The 19,770-nt window shown below is 50.0% G+C and overlaps 5 protein-coding genes across 5 annotated transcripts; 2 read left to right on the forward strand and 3 right to left on the reverse strand.

The window, feature by feature from the left end:
* Nucleotides 1–3,785: 3,785 nt before the first annotated feature.
* Nucleotides 3,786–4,181, reverse strand: CTHT_0037510 (putative conidiation-specific protein; the record flags this gene model as incomplete). The annotated part of the gene is made up of 3 exons (XM_006694111.1): nucleotides 3,786–3,911; nucleotides 3,982–4,069; nucleotides 4,138–4,181. The coding sequence occupies 3 exons, from the start codon at nucleotides 4,179–4,181 to the stop codon at nucleotides 3,786–3,788; spliced, it is 258 nt and encodes an 85-aa protein (XP_006694174.1).
* Nucleotides 4,182–10,101: 5,920 nt separating this feature from the next.
* Nucleotides 10,102–11,247, reverse strand: CTHT_0037520 (U3 small nucleolar ribonucleoprotein lcp5-like protein; the record flags this gene model as incomplete). The annotated part of the gene is made up of 1 exon (XM_006694112.1): nucleotides 10,102–11,247. The coding sequence occupies one exon, from the start codon at nucleotides 11,245–11,247 to the stop codon at nucleotides 10,102–10,104; it is 1,146 nt and encodes a 381-aa protein (XP_006694175.1).
* A 637-nt stretch (nucleotides 11,248–11,884) lies between these two features.
* On the forward strand, nucleotides 11,885–13,874 carry CTHT_0037530 (uncharacterized protein; the record flags this gene model as incomplete). Its single annotated transcript, XM_006694113.1, has 2 exons — nucleotides 11,885–13,754; nucleotides 13,807–13,874. 2 exons carry the CDS (start codon nucleotides 11,885–11,887, stop codon nucleotides 13,872–13,874), a joined length of 1,938 nt encoding a protein of 645 aa, XP_006694176.1.
* A 654-nt stretch (nucleotides 13,875–14,528) lies between these two features.
* Nucleotides 14,529–15,554, reverse strand: CTHT_0037540 (uncharacterized protein; the record flags this gene model as incomplete). Its single annotated transcript, XM_006694114.1, has 1 exon — nucleotides 14,529–15,554. One exon carries the CDS (start codon nucleotides 15,552–15,554, stop codon nucleotides 14,529–14,531), a length of 1,026 nt encoding a protein of 341 aa, XP_006694177.1.
* A 516-nt stretch (nucleotides 15,555–16,070) lies between these two features.
* Nucleotides 16,071–19,447, forward strand: CTHT_0037550 (alpha-1,2 glucosyltransferase alg10-like protein; the record flags this gene model as incomplete). The annotated part of the gene is made up of 10 exons (XM_006694115.1): nucleotides 16,071–16,082; nucleotides 16,194–16,234; nucleotides 16,354–16,407; nucleotides 16,651–16,744; nucleotides 16,806–16,859; nucleotides 16,948–16,998; nucleotides 17,651–17,739; nucleotides 17,796–18,343; nucleotides 18,454–18,504; nucleotides 18,558–19,447. The coding sequence occupies 10 exons, from the start codon at nucleotides 16,071–16,073 to the stop codon at nucleotides 19,445–19,447; spliced, it is 1,884 nt and encodes a 627-aa protein (XP_006694178.1).
* Nucleotides 19,448–19,770: the final 323 nt, after the last annotated feature.

Here is a 19,770-nt window from a genome sequence, read left to right on the forward strand (position 1 = left end):
GTACATGACATGGTACCATCGACTGTGTACCTTTCCGGTAGGGCACCGGAAGGTGTAGACCACGGCGTGCCAGGAACCGACCGACTGGCCGAAGTTTTAAATGAAAGGTTGCAGACGAGAATAGGGCCAATCAGACGTGCATCCAAAGTTATGACAGGCGTTTCAAGTCGCCTTGGTAAGGTTCCGTCCAGGTAACCGCGGGAGGTTCACTGCCGGCCGGGATCCTAACTAAGTCCAGTACACTTGCGGAATGGAAGCTGACGGTAGTTGGTTGCATGGGCAACTAACAAGACACGCTTTTCCAGCTTCTAAGGTTGCATTGGGCACTCGTCCAGCCCCTCCGCAAAAATTCTGTGCTGGTCGGTGCTATTTGTTCCTTCTACGTCGGGACGTTGAGTCTCTTCTTGCACCCCAGAGCAACCACAGCATGGCACCCAATGTTTACATGTACGACAGGGAAATAGTCGAGATAACTCTCGGTGGCCGAAGGATTCCGTATGTCGCAAGGCAGCTCTATCACGGACGGATAAGATCTGCAACAACGTGAAACCACATTGCACAGGCCTTCCTTGTCCCATATGTTACGTGGAGACTTAAGGCCTGAGGCGACTCCGGTCGTTGGTAGCGGACAGCTGCCCGTCGTCAGTGCGGCTTGTTTTGGAGCTTAGCTTCAATTAGCCCTGGCTGCTTCTGGACAACCAAAAGCCCCAATCCGACGATCACTTGTTCTTTCGATCTTAGATCATCAGATTGTTGTTGCGACGAAAACAAGTTCTGAATTTATGAGGTCAAAGCCATTGAAGGTTGCCTTTCTCGTTTACCCCTCCGTGCTCTTGGACGGAGGGGCTGTCAATTGAACAGAAGCATTGCGTTATACCAAGCGCCCCGGGCCACCTAAAGCAGGTGGGGCTTATGACGACATTGTGGAACCCGCATCTTTCTTGCCTGGCTTATGTAAGATATGAGGGTCTCAGTGGAGCCACAACGACGCCCCTGACTCCCCGCCGCTTAGACTCTGTCCGTGACATCAACTTCTTCGTTCAGTAGGTAGCACGAAACCAGGACAAGATCACTCCCCTATTAATCAGAAATGTTATTGTTCAAATATGCAGTTCGCAATCGATTCAAGTTTTAGGAATCGATATCTCGCCCTTATAAGGATTTGGCATTTCTGACGGGCTAGAAACGAGGTCGCGTGGCTGACGACCTAAAGCCACCAACAACAGTCACGGCAAAGGACGTTCCAAGCAAGTCACCTATTCTCGCACCCACACATCCACCATTTGTACGGACAGTTTCTCCTTGATGGATTGGATATGGCACTATTAACGCTATGCATCTTTTCCGTTGTTGTAGGCAAGTGGCGGAAGGTAATCGTGACTCTCGGTATTTTGAGTCTTTGATGTCTCATCTGTTTGGCAGCTTGGCCCATGGTTCTTACCCGATATCTGTCGGAGCCGAAAACCAAGGTACGTAACCGGCTGAATATCTGAATATATTTCTCCTCTTCTACAAACAGGGCTGTTGAAGTGAAACAAACCCTGCACAAGTGAATCAAATGCCCAACGAGATCATCCCACATCGTGCTTCAGCTCAATGGCATGCAGTTGCCAGCATCTCTACTTGCCCTGGTTGGCTTGCTGCATCCTGCGGTACCTCGGCAGAACCCTGTCATCCGGACCCCGGTCTGCCAAGACTTTCTTGGCCGAGCCGGGACCCGATCATTGTGGAACCTCCGCGACCCACCTTACCGCCTTGGCACCCCTGCATCACGCTGCCGATCCTTCCGTCTCATAATCCGGCGACCCGGGGGTGTGTGGCCGGAACGAGCGGCATTGTCCCCGGTAGACATTGAGAATGTGGTATGTCATCCTTGCAGCAAGCCTCGCCATTAGATGCCGGATCCCGGCTGGGCAGCGGACAACTCACCACGCGGTGTCAGCGGTGATGCACTGATGGCCGATATGACTGTGTTACCGCTGGTCAGGCTCCGGTTGGTTGGTCAGGGGTAAGGTACCCGCGCCATTGTCAGCGCTTTATGTCAGAGCTTGCTTGTCGGCTGGCGGTGCCGATATCCGTGTAATTAGTCTGCCTTTCGTTGGGGAGCTGCGATCTTACGAAGTCAAGGCTCCTACCTAGAATGAATTATAAAGCATGCCCACCCAGTGACCCATTTTACCTTGCACCGGCGCCACAGTGCAGCCGACATCGTTTCTACGTACCGGGCTCAATAAAAGCCAAACAGGCTTTAAAATAGTCAAGAATGTACGTTGTTGATGTGTTCTTCATAGATATGATCGATGATTTGATCTCTGTTGGGTTCTCCCATGCCCTGTGATGCAACGGGCGCACGAGCGCAGTTCGATTACAGTACTTGTAGGAGGAGTGCTTGCTGTGCTTTGCCAAACATGCTTGTGATTAAAAATTCAATAACCCTGTTTTAGACATGATTCCTCATCAGCAAGATTGCCTGAGGGAACGAGTCGATAGCCTGAGTACAGCCTTGTCGTCCGTGACAGATTTAAGGCGCAAATCTCGCGATTACCAAAGCACAAACCCAAGGTAGCAGCTAAGTAGACTGCGCAGTCAGTCGGTTCCAATCAACTTATTGTGTATTATTATAAAAAACGAACATACATAGCGGGTATATTTGACAATGTAGAGCCGTCGCATGGTATAACTGTTGCTGTACATCATTGGCAAATGCTTAACAAACTAGATACCACAGCTATATTGCTGAGATCGCATCTATGAATCACGTGTAAAGCACATTCATATGTAATCCAAGTTTCAAGGATTGATGCTCAACACATGATACCGTGCTTCAGAGAGCTTATATAATTCGAGTCTTCGCTCGCGTAAGACTTTCATCACTCTCAACACGCTTTCATCAGCCAGGACCACGGAGCAATTCGTCTAAACGGCGACTATCCTCGCCAATGTAAACCTGCCGCCCGCTCCTGCAGACCTTAGCCCGCTTGACAACCGGGTTCAACTTGCCATTTGGTGAATGGAGCACAAGGACATCGACAGTCTCAAAGCGGAAATTCGAGCGATCGCCAACAACTTGGCAAGTGCCGATCCGAACTCTGCCCCTCGAAGATGGTCCCCTGATAAGCGTCTGGAAAGTTGCGCGTGATCCACAACATCTTCCCCTCCCTCGTCAAATACCATGTCTTCGGGACGGACAACTGGCTTGATCGTGCCATTTGCCATCTATTTTACTGTTCTTTGCACTGAATTTCGTCCATCCCCCAGGATACCATGTTGCGCTTGTGTGCTGGCCAAAGCACGGGGCTGACGGCCGCCGAAACCACACTTCTCAATGAACTGTAGGAGGTTCGGCAGTTTTTCGTGTATGCCATGGCTTACCAATGCTGGACTCACCACAAACATCATTGGCTGAGGTGGGCGGAAAACGTCATAATAGATCTGACGGAATGGATCGTCAACCCCTTCGCCTACCACCGCCATGGTAACATCCAGTGTCAAGATAACTCGCGGTTGTTCTTACAATAGCGCACGATCAACAATACTGACTTCTTTTTCATTTTTGACACTATAAAGGCCTTGTGCCCTCACCAAGACATGATTCGTAAAACGATCCCATCCGACTGCTCTAGCTGTCAAAGGGTAGGGTCAAGTAGGAATTTGGACACAATCCTAACCATACGATTCATACTCATTTGTTAACTAGTACAACCTTTACATCTGTTATGTTCAAACATTGACATACTACCCTAGTCCATATCATCATGCACGCAACATCCATATTTTCCACAGGGCTACTCATCACTTCCAGTTCCTCCACCCGTACGGGAGCCCCCCTTCCGACCAGCCTCACGGGCACGCTCGCTGCCGGGTTGAAAGCTACCGGACGATGCATGACCACCTTTTGATGCGATCTCACGCTGAAATGTTGTAAAATAGTCTCATTAGTGCATCTGGTCATCAAACGGATAGGCGCCAATGTCGACGAACCTGCTTATCTGGGTCCATGCTTGCGAAGCCACCACTGTGACTGGCATGACCACCCTTGGCAGCAATTTCACGCACTTCCTCCTTGGGACTGGACATTCCGAGGTATTAGTTAGCGTTAATGGTTTACCGGAGGAGTCAAGAGAGGGGAAGTATGACCGGTTGGCAAAGTTCCCTGGGTTGGTATTCTGGGTTCCGGACATGGTAACTTTCTCTATGCGACTCGATAATTGTAGATAGGTAATTTCACGTGTGATATGTCCTGGGTATCTTGTAGGCTGAGTAGGCGTTATCTTGAAGGTGACCAAAACTGAGTCAATCAAAAGCAAGCAACATTTATTTTATGCTCCTAAGCCTACATTAATACATGCTGTCGCCGCTGACGCAGCTTATCTCCAGTGTATCAACCTGTCATGACCGACTGTGGTGATGTCAAGCTTGACGTCGTGCTCCGCCAAGTTTGGCAAGTGGGTCCTCGCCCAGGGGCTGTCGGAGATCCTCTGGAAACGTCAACCTTCAGGAAACATTTTATTCAACTTCATCCGAGGAAGTAGGTAACTTGTCAAATTTGCACTGCCGGAGAATCGTGGGACATGCAGTTGTTTTGGCATTGTCGAACGGCATTATGTTGTCAAACATCTGCGTTGATTAGCTATGCCTGGAGTTGAACAAGCTATCGTCAATCGGAGCAGTCGAACGGTCCAAGAGACAGGTCAAGACACTTCGCGCAGAGCTGAACGATCCAATACCACTGCTGGAGGCAGGATGTCATCAGGGTCGGACGACGTCATTAAGTGGACCTCCAAGCCGGCACCTCCTCACCCTGACATCGTGCATTTGGTGTTGTAATTGTATGCCTGAGCCTTTGTAAACTCAATGGTAACATCGGGGAGGAAAAAATAACTGGGGATGAGCACATCTCGAATCTTCTCGGTTTTTGAAATAGCGACTTTCTCGGAAGGATCTCCCGAAGTTTCAAGGTGTCTCACGTTGATGATGTTGGGGTACCCTAGAGGTGTTCTCGCGAAAACGGAAATGATTATAATGAACGCATATATGATTTACACAAAGTGACTACTCGGCTGCCTTTCCGTCAAGCCCTAGGTACCTAGATAAGCCATCTTCCCTCCCGTGTGTGAGTTGTAATGCTTTGGCAGCTGAAAAAGTGAATGCTTGTGTGATATCAATTGTTCTGAGAGCTTCTTCCACCTCTGATATGGTAGGCAATTCTCATGCCCTGCGTTCAGAGATGTTGTAGAGGCAAATACCCTGAACATTATACCTGAATCTCTGTTGCCCGTTCTAATACTGTAGTTGCTTCTCTTGACAGGTATACTTCGCCAATTTGATGGAAAACTTTCCAGACTGCTCCAACCACAGAATTGTCGTAAATTGTGCTCTCGCTTGCTTTCCTGTTTGACATACCGAAACCTCTCCAATCGTTAGACTTGAGCAAACACCTGCCACCAGGTCTCACGTGGCTGTCAACTTCCTGATGGTAGAAATTGATGAGTATCTGAATACATGACAAGCGTGAATTTATTACAACATCTAGAAATGCATGTTAGCAGAGATATACTTCATTAAAAAGAGAGCCTGGCATCTCATCAATTCTACGGCATGCCATGCAGATCTTGTGACCCAAGGGATCTCTGGGGGTTGAGAGATTGGCCGTCATGCCAAAGTATCGTCTCATTTATAGTTCCCGTTGTCGTAGAAAACAGGATGAGGGAAAACAATTTGTCCCGCAAGATGAGTTCATGTCCGAGCTCCCACGCAACACAAACTTGACGAACATAGTCCTCAGAGACCTCACTCTGGAAAACTCGGATCCAACTAGCAGCCAAAGGCCTGATGAGATGTCTTAACGCGTATTTATCTAGCATGATAAGAAGCTGATAAAGTTGATAAACGGATAATACTTGTAGACCTTGATCCAGCAAGCCGTGTCATCTTGAAGGCAAGATCCGTGGCCTCGGGGTCATCTTCGGCCAGCTGTACCTCTCATGTCCCATCTCGCGGCTTCGCTTCCTTCCAGGGTCCAAAGAGCATTGTTTCCCACAAGCGTGAGGCTCGCCACAGGGTATCTGAACATGCCTGGTATCTTATGTACTCTGTGGCTAGGATAGGGTCTCCATCAGGATCGATTTCGATGCGGGTGCACATCTTCTTCATGTTGGGTGCGGCGACTTCATGGTCTGAATTTTGCGTGCTCTTGTTGCCTGCCTCAGTTTTAAAGTATCAAGAGATGAATAATAGGTTGCGAATACTTGAGGATTGACAGTGATACTTTGTGGCAGTTTCGGAGCCTGCATATGATCGATGAAAGGCTGGACCAGTATCATATGCCCAAGGAGCCTAAAACACTGTGCAGATGAGAACTTGGCTAAGAAGCACGACGCGTCGTGTCGTAAAGAAGCAACCGAGTCTTTTCATATAGTTGTTAATCTGATAATTGCCGGAGGTTCACCATCACCGGCCTGCCTCAAATTTCCGGACATACTCCAGAGTGGCATCAAAAGTATCCGTATTCCACAGACAATCAGACTCAGACGTCCCAGAGTGAAACTTCGTCCCTGTCAAATCAGCATGTAAAGACAATAGGTACATCACTCAGTAGATGATGTACTGATGGGCACGAAATAGCTGTTCATTCTTGGTGAGAAAGCGAGGATATGAGCACCATATGCCTACCGAATTGATCACAAACCACCCATTAACACAGGCTGCTTCCATTGCCTGTGCGGTAGCCAACTTAGGTATTCCCAGGCTTGTTCACGTAACCTGGCTGCTCCGGCACGTTTGACGAGTTAGGCTCGGTTTCTTTGCCTCGCTGTACAAGATGCGTTTGATGGTGTGATTTTAGGAACTTGATCTGTCGATTGTCAGCTCTTAGCTTTCCCACATAATCGGTGAACGGTCTTCCAGGCATGCACGTCTGATGCTTCTGGCTAAGTAGTTCTAGACCAGCCAGCGCTGCCGTAAGAATCTCAATTAGAGCATTAGGGCTCATTGATATGCTCTGAGCCTCTTCCAACAGGGAAAGAAAGCCACGTGCAGCAAGCTTTCTCCATATCGCTTCAAGAACGTTGTTGTCGCAGATCGTTTTCTTAGAATCGGCCGCTGCTGCTGTTGCTGCTGCTGCGGCAGCGGCGGCGGAAGCAGCAGCAGCATCGGCCCCAAAAGCGGACTATTTGATGCTTGTTGAGATTGCAGTAGCCGGTAGCGGCACCCTCCCGAGCCCTCTTTCATGCGACGGTCCACCACCGACTGGTAGAAGTTGAAAATCTTGATCAGAGAGAATCGGCAGTTAAGAGCAAGTTATAAAAAGTGTTGTCAGTAGCAGAAGGAAACTGGGAATAGGTAATTTGTAGGAACCTGGAACAAATTGGTGCTTATTTGTGTGTGCGTGCACGTGCATGTGTGTGTCTTGGGAAGAGTCAATTCTTACGTCTGGTGGGAGTCTGAACCAAAAGTGGAAGGAATGATTGTATCCAGGCAACGACGGGAGAAACTCTTCCATTCATCATCACTCCATACCATGGCTAGAAACGCAACGAAATCGTCTTGAAGACGTCGACAATATATCGGACAAATTGATAAGAGTTGCTCTCTACACTGCAAAGGAGCATCTGGTATGCAGAAGATGATGTGTAGTTTGGTATCTGCACCGACCGATCTTGTATCTTTCTCGTGCGACATTGCTCTGATTTCAGGTAGTATGAACTCCAAAATATCTAGGTGGTTGTCTTGTTTGCGGATCTTTGCTGTACAAGAATACCTGCAGGGCATTTTTGCCCCAGGGTCCACAGGCTCAGAGAGGTCAGGGAGCGAACATGTGTGCCCATCTACCTCTCTTGTGATGACTTGATTATAGATATAGTGACTTGGGTGATCAATTGCATTCACTATGCTTTTCCTTCTCCACAATGATAATTTAGCACTGAATTACTCTCCTCTGAGCTATCACGGTGCAAAGTATCTATAATCAGGATCGAATGCGTCTTCGATAACCCCTACCTGATCAGATACAAGAGCATCCTCATCACCCACCGGTTCTACAAATGGATTATCACCAGCTCCATAAATGAAATCAGTTACCTGCTTATCTAAGCAGAGCCAACGATCCTCCATACCCTCAGCTTCCTCCTTCGGGAATGGCTCAACCTTAATGCTGAGTCTAATTCTGGGTCGCTTCTTTTCTTGTGTTTGGTAGCTGAGATAACAGCGCAACTCTTCCAGTAGGCTGTAGTAATTGCCCTGTAGGAAGTACAAAAACGAGAGTTCAGCAGAGCGTAGACTCCCTGGAAGCGATGCAAAGAATGACATAAGGTCGTCTTGGCGTACAACGATTCGCGAAAGTCCAAAGCGCCGGAGATGGGACCACTTCTCAATAGGAAAGATGAAGCTAAGCGGAACGAAGCGACTCAAGTTGGCATATGTCACGTCCATGCTGAGGCTGATGTGTTCCATTTGCGACGCATGAGCTAGAGCCCTTCGAAGATTGCCCGATTTCAGTGCTTTCTCGTCCATATCTTCATACCAGATCTCATTCCGCCAACTGACTGCCAGAGCAATATCAAGACGATGGAACCCATCACACTGGAGAAGTGTTTCGAAATCTCGAAGCTCTTGACAAGGATCTGAGAAAATCGCACAATCGATCCCAGAACGAGTGGTCCTTGCATCCACAACGAGCTCCATAATGTTATGATGTCGATGGTAAAACAGTTCCCTCAAAACGGCGAGAAATGCACGCCAGGTGTTATGCCAACCCCAGTTATGCCATTCTTCGACAGATTCAACGTGGGCACGATGAGGATCATAATCATTAGTCGGCCACGCCCACGGTATTGGATAGTTGAAACCTCATGGAAAGGAGCGGATCATGGGCGTTTCATATAGAGGTGTGAAGAGAACCCCAATGGGCGCAAGGAGTGATTGTCACTTTCCTGAGGGCAGGGAAACGCTCTAAACCGTATCAGAAGGCTTCAATATCACCGTTTGTGGATAAGATTTTTGTCCTGCTCCCGAATCAGCTCTTCGTAATAATCTAACGAATCCAGTAGAGGTAACCGTGCCGCGATCATCTCTTCACGAGCAAGGTTTTCGGGCCTGCCCGGGATGTCACGATCCTTGCGAGCTTCAAGATGGTGAATGTTTTTCTCGCACTGTTGCAAAAAGCGCAAAGGACAAGCATCCGTTGAATTATTGTAGAAAGTCTCGTAGTTCCAACAGTCGGCCCATGGGGGAATCCAAGGAATAGGAGCGATATCCAGCTGAGACCGTGACCCCCCGGTTGGCAAAGGTTGTAGGAGTGCATCGTCCCATACAATCTCGAAAATTTGTTTACGAAATGTCTCGTGCTGTGCAATGGCTCGGAAGACAGAGATATTGCGTGGACTGGCTGATAGAAAAACTCGGTCAAGACGAAGCTTGCAGATGATAGAAAGTAGCCGACAAGTCAGCCGCAGGTTTTTGATGTCTTTGTTGGAAAGAGCGAAACATATAACGCTAATAATCTCGACCAGGAAGTACAAGGAAGTGAAAGCTATGACATGTGATAGTCGCCATGGTGAAAATGACTGAAGTGTTAAAAGAACAGGAGCCAGGTGCTCGGAAGAGATGCGTCTGTCATATGCTGTCAAGTTTTGTAACTCTTGTAGTCTTGCTTGATTTTGTCTTTTGTTGAACTCTGACCTTCCTTATAAGACAGCATCCCCTCGGGCAGGCCCTACGCAAATTTGCCAAGATAGACTACGAATGGGCAGTTCTAGGACACAAGCAGACACCTAATGTTACCGTAGCATTAGAACATAAGTTTGGCTTACATGACACCAAAGAGGTCTGGGAGGATTCGATCATCCTCCTTGGGGAATGAAAAGTGGGCTGGTTGTCCTCATTTTGCATGTCCCTTCGTCTTATGCCATCCTGCGTTCTTCGGTCGAGGCCATCTCTGAGAACACATCGCTAAACAGAGGCTGGCCTTCCCATGCGGACTGGCCGGAAAGAGCACAGACGTGAGTAATGAGAAGAAAACAGCTCGCGTTGGAACAGGGACACTCCAACGAGGCACATCTATTATCGGGTATAATCTGCAGTTCATGTTCCGCAACAGGACGCTCATCGTCCCTTGCCTCTTGTCCCACGACCACTCTCGAGAACCTTGAGTCTCTTCTGATATCTCTCACCCATGGCCACACCGCTGCCACGGGACCCGTTCACTGTGTCGATGGTGCGCTTGCGGCTCTTTTCCAACAGGGCCTTGGTACCACCGCCAGAACTCTTCGCTTTGGTCAAGCGGCTGATCCGCTCGGCACCTTCACCAAGCTCCCTGAATTCTTCGCCGCCAAAGTTCATACGACCACTGCGGCCCTCCATCCTAGCCCGCTTGGCACGTTCCTTCTTGCTTTCCTTGGGCAGGCGGACAAAGTTCGTCTCTTCGTACTCGCGGCGCTCCTCCTCCATGCGACGCTCAGCAGCGGTCTTCAAGCCGCGACCGCGCTTGACAATATTGGTACCAATGCTAGGTTCGGCAATGGGAGCCGTAGACACCTCATCTGCAATGAATTCGTCCAATGTGGCAGACTTGAGCGGCCGGCGCTCAGCCTTGTCTCGCCGATCGTTGGTCGGCATCGCAATTGGCGCTATCCTTGGCGGCCGGTAGACTCCAGAGTTGTCCTTCTCTTTTGTAACCTTTGTCGCTGCGGCTGGACGCTGGAAGTTGGAGAGGTTTGGTCTATGCAGAAGATCTTCTGTCCTCGCACCGCTCAGACCATTTACCTTGCTATCCATGTCGCCCGACTCTTCCTCCTCACTGTCCGACTGCGATTCGGAGCTAGATTCATCATCTGACTTCTGACACTTCGCTTTTTCTGCTTCTTCAGCGGCCTTTGCTTTGCGCTCAGCATCGTCTGCTGCTCGGAGCACCTTGTCAATCTGGAACCGGAGTTTGTCTTCAAGCGGCCTTGTGCCCTTCTCAAGGTAGAGGCGTAGTTCGACGAGTTTCCGCACAACCAAGTCGCTCAGGCTCTGCTCATCTGACTTGCGTTCTGACCTAGCGCTGTACTTTGCCTCGCGCAACTTAATGAGAATGAGGAAGACGATGTTCTGGAGATATGACAGGAGCAGCTCATTCTTGACATCGAGGAGAGAGATGCCATCCTTAGGAAGCTCTAAACTCTGGAGTTTTGGCGCTACTTCGAGGGTTGACGTCAGAGACCTTGTGAGGGTGTCCAGCAAAGCTGGAAGTGTTGTTGGCGCTGCCATTGTTGATGTCGGTTGGGTTCCAGCAAATGAAGGGTTCGGTTGTTGCAGAGAACTGCAAAACTAGAAATTCTTCAGCGGCCCCACAAGAACTTTTTGTGGGTCTGCGTATCCACCCCTTGCAGGGCAGATGCCAAGACTTAACAGACCCGCTTCAACGGGGCCTTTCCGCTGACGCGGTTGGAATCCACCCCTGGGCGTTGCTCCTTGCTTACGAGCCTTGGCGATGCTGCACAAGCCAGCACCACAGTTCCTTTGTTCTGCGCAACCACCAACCTGTCGAAGACGACAACCTGGCATGACTTCGTGTTGGCGCAGGCACAAAGGAGCATTAGCCACACAATAAGCACGCTCTGAACGCACTATCCATCATAGATCCAAATTTTGCTGAACGGTCGTGCATGGGACCTCGTCAGGCGAAGAGTAACTGACATCCCCTACGCGGGTCAACGGTCGACCAGGTTCTCGAGAGGTGCGGCTTCATTCCACTTCATCTCCTTGTGACCTCAGAGCGAGACACTCGGATCGCGATGGCAGCTCTGTCAATTTCGGAGATCAGATAGTCGCGTGTTAGCACATGTATACTGACTGTTTTGCTTTCATCTAAACCTAGGTTAGGTAATCACAAATCGACGACACCATGAAGCCGAGACAAGTAGCACCTTCAAAGGCGCTGCTCCTCTCCCTTCTTGCAGCACCTCATTTAGCTTTTGCCTTTTACCTCCCAGGTGTTGCACCGACAACATACCAAGAAGGCGATCTCGTACCGCTCTATGTCAATACGATACGCCCTGTCGCAGGGCCTGATGGCTCCCTGCACTCGGTTGTCTCTTACGACTACTATTACCCTTTATTCCAGTTCTGCCAACCAGAGGGGGGTCCTAAGAGCGTCAGCGAAAGCTTGGGCAGCATCTTGTTCGGCGATAGGATAAAGACCTCACCGTTCGAGCTCAAGATGAGGAAGAACGAGACCTGCAAAAAACTGTGTGAGGTAACCTATCCAAAGGGTGCCGCTGTCTTTGTCAACCAGCAGATCGCATCTGGCATCAGCCTGAATTGGCTGGTAGATGGCTTACCGGCTGGCCAGAAGATTGTGGACGAGCTTACCGGGACTGAATTTTATAACCCTGGCTTCCTCCTCGGACAGGAGAGCCCAACGGATGGGCAGATCCAATTCAATAACCACTACGATATCATCATAGAATACCATCAAGTGGCCGGCAGTACTAACCAATATCGGGTGGTGGGCGTCATTGTGCAGCCTGAATCAAAAAAGTACACCGGTCCGGTCGATTCCAACACCTGCCTTACTGGATACGAGCCGGTGGTCCTTAATGAGGCTGGTGATACCAAGGTTCAGTTCACCTACAGCGTCTATTGGATTCCTTCCTCCACAGTCTGGGCGACCCGCTGGGACAAGTACCTTCACGTGTTCGACCCCAAAATCCACTGGTTCTCCCTGGTCAACTCGTCCATCATCGTTGTCTTCCTGGTCCTTACCGTCACGTCTGTCCTCGTCCGTGCGCTTAAGAAGGATATCGCTCGCTACAACAGACTGGATCAATTCAGCCTGGATGACCTGTCGGGTACTTCAGCTCTTGAGGATGGCGTTCAGGAGGACTCAGGCTGGAAACTTGTCCATGGCGACGTGTTCCGTACTCCCTCGCGTCCTCTCTTGCTCTCAGTTCTTCTCGGAAACGGCGCTCAGCTGTTCGGCATGGCTGGTCTGACCATCGTCTTCGCGCTGCTCGGCTTCCTCTCGCCATCGAACCGCGGTTCGTTGGGTACCATCATGATCCTTCTCTACACAGTCCTTGGGTCCGTTGGCGGCTACACCTCGGCACGCATGTACAAATCAATGGGCGGCGAGCAGTGGAAGACATGCATCGTACTCACCCCCCTCCTTGTCCCCGGCATCGTCTTCGCGACCTTCTTCTTGCTCGACCTCTTCCTGTGGGCCAAGCAGTCCTCAGGTGCCGTCCCCTTCACTACCATGCTTGTCATCATTCTCATCTGGTTTGTCATCAGTGTTCCCCTCTCCTTTATTGGTTCCTGGATGGGTTTTCGCGCACCTACCATCGAGGCCCCGGTCCGCACAAACCAGATCCCACGCCAGATTCCGCCAGTCACCGGCTATCTCAAGCCGATTCCCAGCATGCTTCTTGTTGGCCTGCTTCCCTTTGGAGCGATCTTCGTGGAACTCTACTTCATCATGAGCTCGATCTGGTTCAGCAAGATCTATTATATGTTCGGATTCCTGTTCTTGTGCTACGTCCTTATGATTATGACATGCGCAGCGGTAACCGTGCTTATGGTCTACTTTTTGCTCTGTGCCGAGAACTACAACTGGCAATGGCGCTCGTTCTTGGCCGCTGGAACCACAGCATTTTACATCTTTTTGAATGCTCTACTCTACTGGGTGAGCAAGCTCTCATTGAGCAGCTTTGCAGGAAGTGTGCTTTACATTGGCTACAGCCTGCTCATTTCGTTCTTAGTCTTCATTCTAACCGGTATGTGTGTCTTCCTTATTCGTATGAAACCGTACCTAACAAATTTAAATAGGAACAATTGGCTTCTTTGCCAGCTGGCTGTTTGTCCGCAAGATCTACTCGTCTATCAAAATCGATTAGATGTTGCGCAGAGTGGAACCATACAGGAAACGGCAAAAGAGCAATGGGGTGGCAGGATTTTCTTTGCATGAAAGAAAGTGCTTTGGCTTGGATCAATTTACAGGCACTCGGTTAGGGCTGTCGTTAGGGGGAGGAGGGCTTAGCAAGCCTTGTAGTAGCAACCTACTATAGGATTTCAGTACGCGGGCTTAGATATGTGATAAAAACTCTTCTTCCCAGAGAGACCATATCGGCAATGGCGGCCATGCAAGCGAAAAAGTTCATACTGATATTCGACCTCTGCAAATCGCTGTTGTAGTCTCATGGTCAAGAAGACTTGTTCCTTCATGAGCCCTCGCTCTACTCAAGGACCTAAACATTAATGGATAACATGTGAAGCATCATACGGATTCCCCGGGGAATGGTATCAGCCCGAAGATGGACTCCCGAATAGCTCATTTCTTCCTCGTCCCAGCTTTCATCATCCATGATGGCATCCTGCTTCATCACAACCCTGAAGGGATGCATAACGTCCTAAAGATGAGCATCCTTCCAAATCATCCCACCAAGCTTGGCTTGCAGGAACCCAAGAAGGCCGGAGGTAAAGGCCTTGATTTCCCGACGCAAATAGGAAATTCCTTGCCATCCTCCCTCTTTGACCGAGGTCCGTGACTTCTAATCATCATCATCGTCATCGTCGTCGTCACCGCCCAAGAAGGTGAACTGCTTCGGCTTGCCAGCCGCAGGCCCACCAACAACGCTATCCCTCCGGCCTTCTTCAGCAGCAGCAGCCATGCTCTCGCGAGCCCGCTGCCTCTCCAGCTCTCTCTGGCGCGCAATCCGTTCGGCCTCTTCCCTTGCACGCCTTTCGGCCTCTTCACGTTCCTGCTTCGCACGCTCTTCGGCCTCGCGCTCGGCATCCTTCCGGCGCTGCTCCTCGAATTCTGGATCGTACCCGCGCGGATCGATGCCCTTGTCCACGAGAAGCTGGTAGGCTCCCAGCGCCCCGCTGCGGACTTGTTCTACAGATGGCCAGGGGAAGAAGCTGGCTCCATGTAATGGATTTGTGGCGAGTTTAAGATGCTCCGGAAGTTCGGTGTGAGGGTTTTGACTGTTGGCTGGCCCAGCGTTCGGGATTGGCGTGCTGTTGTTATTGAATGGGCCTGGCGTGTCGACGAGCGTGCCGTTGAAGGAGACGTTGAAGCTTGTATTAGGGGTTTGGGTCTGAGATTGCGATGTGACACGGAAGGAGTCCTCGGGTTCGACGGAAGAGGGTTGTTGGGAGTGCCGCGCCGCGGCTGGGGTCATGTTGACGCCGTTAGTGACGCCAGGAGGAGGGAGAGTGTTGCGGCTGATGCGACGCGCGAAGTCCAGGAGCTCGCCCGTAGTAAACTGAAATTTTGCCCCTTTTGGGATGGGGCTGGTCTGAACGGATGTCAGCTCCTGGCGCATCTTCCAGAGGGAGCTGATAATGTCCTTGATTTGCGCATCGGCCTGCTCGGTGCTTTGGCGGAGCTGCTGGATTCGCGCATGGTTGTTTTGATGGGCCTCAAGCAGCTTCAAACCTTCGAGAAGCTCGGCTTCGGCAGCAACAAGGTCTTGAGCAAGCTTTGTGGAAGGATTGTTTTTTGAGAGCGAGTCGATCATGGTAGCGAGGGCCTTCTCAAGCCGCTCAAAGCGGCCATCAAGCTCCTTGTCCATGGTGACAGCATATACTGTCGCTTCGCAGCCTCGGTGACAATGGTCAGGTTAACATAGAAGGCTGAATGCTATACGTTTAATAACAGCTACTGTGAGCTCGTTGCTGGGAGAGCTATGTTCCCAGCGGAGAGTCTGGACGGTGATTGTGGACGAAGAGGTCCATCGCGGTGGCCGTCGGTAGTTGATTGTCGGAGCTTTTGAATCGCTCGAACCCCTCCACGCGTTGTCGGATGAAGGCACGGCGCGTCGCTCCTGTGTGGGACATTGATCGATATTCTTGGCAAGTGGGCCTTGTGCCACATGTGATCCACAATGGAACCTAGACAGCCTGCCAAGAATTTGCCCCAGACGTTTCACGTATAGTGCCTGAGGCAGCCACCAAACTCCGGCTTTGTCCGGCATTGAAACTCGCAAGCAAATGGCAACATCCGATCCAAGTTGAAGGTAAACCTCCAAATTGCGCTGCACACCCATTGAACCAACACCACGCTCTTTAGACGCGGTAGTTTAGTCAAGATGTCTTTCTCTGTGCGTATCGAGACACCCACACCAGTTCTACGCTTTTCCCTCTTATTTGCAGTCAAAAGCCCTCGCACGCAGGGTTCTTTCAAGCATCAGCTAACCCCTCCTCAGTCACAGAGCCCTCTTTTCACCTCGTACAAGAGCCCCTACGGCCCGAAGTAAGCAGCACTGCCCGCGCACCTCCGTACTCAATCATCAGTCTACGACATGAAGAACAACTGCCGTCATGATCAAGACCCATACCACGCAATGGGACGAGTGCTAACTTCGATGATAGGTACTACTACCAGCGCAACTTCGCCGGCATCACCTCTCAGTTCCTCGTCAAGACGTAAGTCAACCGTGTGCTGTTTTCTGGGGATCCTGAGTCTTGTTTGTGTTATGGGCTGGCGAGAAATCTTCGGGATGAGGCGATGATGGATGACGCAGAGATTGGAAAAGGACAAGCCCGCGCTCGATCCAGTTATCTTCCTGGGCAGGGTGCTTGGGGGGTTAAACAAGAATTCTTCAGCCTGAAAACAGACAAGACAGAGGGGTATTGGCATCGCAGAATCACGGCTAACGTCTGTCATAGTGGCGTTAAGGCTAGTCTCTTCGCCGGTGTCGGTGTCTTCGCCCTTCTTTTCTATGCCTCGGGCATCCCCCGTATCCAGAAGGATATTCTTCAAGTACGTTTGTGCTCATGTCTCAGGCTTCAATTTTTATCGGCAATTGCTTACAAGCCTACAGAAGGTTCCCTTCATCGGCCACAAGTTCAAGAAGGAGATCCCTGCATCTGACAACGTAAGCACTCTCCATCTTAGCTGGAAGATCTCACCACTAATACCATCTCTTTTAGCCATTCTAAGCTGCCCACATGTTGAACTAAGAGCGTGTGGTTGGTGCCGAGGGTCAGGAGAAGGAGGTTTGTTGCCTCGGTTTTGTGAGTACTGTATAAGCACCTGTTCTATAGACATGCCCGCATAGACCGAGCAATCACTTCTTGAGCATGTCCCAGGATCATCGCATGCGCTATCTGTGCTAGTGTTTTAGTCCCTGAACTCAAACAGGGAGTCATTTTAATCTTCAAGTTTGGCTGTAATTTTGCGACTAAGCTGCGCACGGACCACTCTCTGTAAATTACATCCTAGGAGACAATTGGGAGACTGCAACATCTCCTGATCGTGCTCAACAATACGATCATCTGCTAAACTCAACAGCCCGTAGTTTTGTCCTGTTTGTCACGCGGTGTGCTTCATTGACTGCCTTGTGATGCCCGCTCGGTCCATAAAAATGGATATTGTCAGCACTGTTCGCGAAAGCCTAACGCTTAAAGAGCTCTTCCAGGCTCATCTCGTCATTCTTATCCTTGCCGGAAGTCTGCTTCCTCTTTCAGCGCAAAGACACAACGATTCTCTGTTCTTATTACTCCGCTGGAAACGGATCAATGTGCTATGGATCACAGGCCTCGTGGGGATATTTTTCTTCGCACGGGTTTGGTTGGCCCTTGTCGACAAATATGTCCCTGATCCCTACCTCGTCGGTTGCCTTTATACTTTGCCCACATTACCGGCCACAGCTAACAGTCATTTCAGGATGAGATCTTCCATATCCCTCAAGCGCAGACATATTGTGAGGGACGGTATGGAGAGTGGGATGACAAGATAACCACTCCTCCAGGGCTGTATGCATGAATCCCATCTCGTCACCTAATGTTCTGGTTGCTAACTTCTATGACAGCTATCTAATCTCCGTTGCAGGACACAGGATATTGGGCATCTTGAAATGTACACCATTTTCCCTTCGCTATGGAAACCTTGTTGCCACCTTGACCACAGCAGTTCTGGCTTGGGAGTGCCGTCACCTGGTTGAGCTTCGTGCCTCAGAGGCAGAGGGAAGGCCGGTTTCTCCAGTGTCTTCCCATTATTCCTTCCATACCGGCATCAACATCGCCCTGTTCCCCATTATCTTCTTCTTCTCCGGTCTGTACTACACCGATGTGGTTTCCACATTGGTCGTTCTCATCGCCTTTCGAAACCACTTGCGCCGTGTGGGCCCCCAGTCTCCCGATATCTTGAACGATATCTGGACGATAGTCCTTGGAGTAGTCGCGTTATTCATGCGACAGACCAATGTATTTTGGATTGTCGTGTACATGGGAGGTTTGGAGGCGGTGCACGTTCTTCGCCTGGCTCAACTTGCGACCAACAAGCTCACCAAGTTGCATGATCCGCCCATGACTGAAGCCAACGCAGAGGGTAAAGTCCATCAGCTTATTCTACAAGCATGTTAGTTACTGACGCAGGCATAGACTGGCTGATGTGCCTGATCTCTATTGCATCCGCGGCCGTTGCAAATGTTCCAAGGGTCCTACGGCAAATTTGGCCTCATCTCACAGTGCTTGGTCTGTTTGCTGCCTTTGTCACCTGGAACGGTGGTGTTGTTTTGGGTATGTCAAAACTCTTCCCCCCCTTCTCAAACTTAATGCTGATTATATCACAGGCGACAAGTCCAACCATGTTGCCACGATCCATTTGACTCAAATGCTCTATATCTGGCCTTTCTTCGTCTTTTTTTCAGCACCCCTCTTCATCCCCTCAATCTTGGCCTTCGTTATTCATCCTGGTCGCAGCATTCTTGCAACGGCCAGGCAAGTGCCCTCCCAAAAGTCAGCCCTGCTCAACGTGGTTGGCACCTTGGCCACTTTTGTTCTCTCGATTGTCATTATCAAATTCAACACGATCATTCATCCATTTACTCTTGCTGACAATAGGCACTACATGTTCTACGTCTTCCGCTACACTGTCAGACGATCGACTCTCATGCGCTACTCTCTTGTCGTGGTGTATACTCTCAGCCGCTGGCTGGCCCTTCACAACCTCGCTGGGGTGGCTACGCCGTCAGCAAGCATGAAAGCTTCGAGAAAAGAGACACAGCAAGCAAGTCAGCATACAACTGAATCATCCTCACCCCTTTCCCTTATTACAAGACCAGCGGCCTGTGCCGTGTCGTCCATTCCTCCTAAGACATCCACGGCCCTACTCTGGCTCGCCGCCACCACCCTCTCTCTTATGACTGCGCCGCTGGTGGAGCCGCGATACTTCATTCTACCTTGGGTGTTCTACCGGCTCTTGATGCCGGCCTGGTATGTGCCTGATGACACTGTGAAAGGCAATGGCACTTCCCAGAAGCATAGCCCCGGCTCAGGTTGCATTACAGGAGGGTTTGCGTCCGTGTTGAATACGCTCGACATAAGACTTATCCTAGAGACGGTGTGGTTCGTGGGAATCAACATCGTGACGATGTATGTATTCTTAACAAAGGGCTTCTATTGGAGGGCAGAGGACGGCACCCTCCTGGATGGAGGAAAAGTACAGAGGTTTATGTGGTGAACCTTTATACCAAATTACTTCCTTTGAGGTAGGACGGAATAGATCTGGAGAGGTGTTATTCTTGTTCTTTAACGGATACCTAGCCTGTTATCCTAGCAATATATCAGTACTATCGAGAGCGTATCTTAACTGTTCATTCATGTGTGTAAATGATATTCTTTTGTCCAAGACCGTTCATCCCCAGCAAATGTATGATCCATATTCACGATCCATCCTTTGCGCCAATCCGTAAACGCCATGACTACTAAAACATGGTCCCCCAATCTCAAATCCGCAAACTCTCCGCGATGTCACTTAACATGATAGTTGATCCGGCTCGCTCC

This window comes from Thermochaetoides thermophila (assembly GCF_000221225.1).
Source record: "Thermochaetoides thermophila DSM 1495 unplaced genomic scaffold scf7180000011816, whole genome shotgun sequence".
NCBI classification, from domain to species: domain Eukaryota; kingdom Fungi; phylum Ascomycota; class Sordariomycetes; order Sordariales; family Chaetomiaceae; genus Thermochaetoides; species Thermochaetoides thermophila.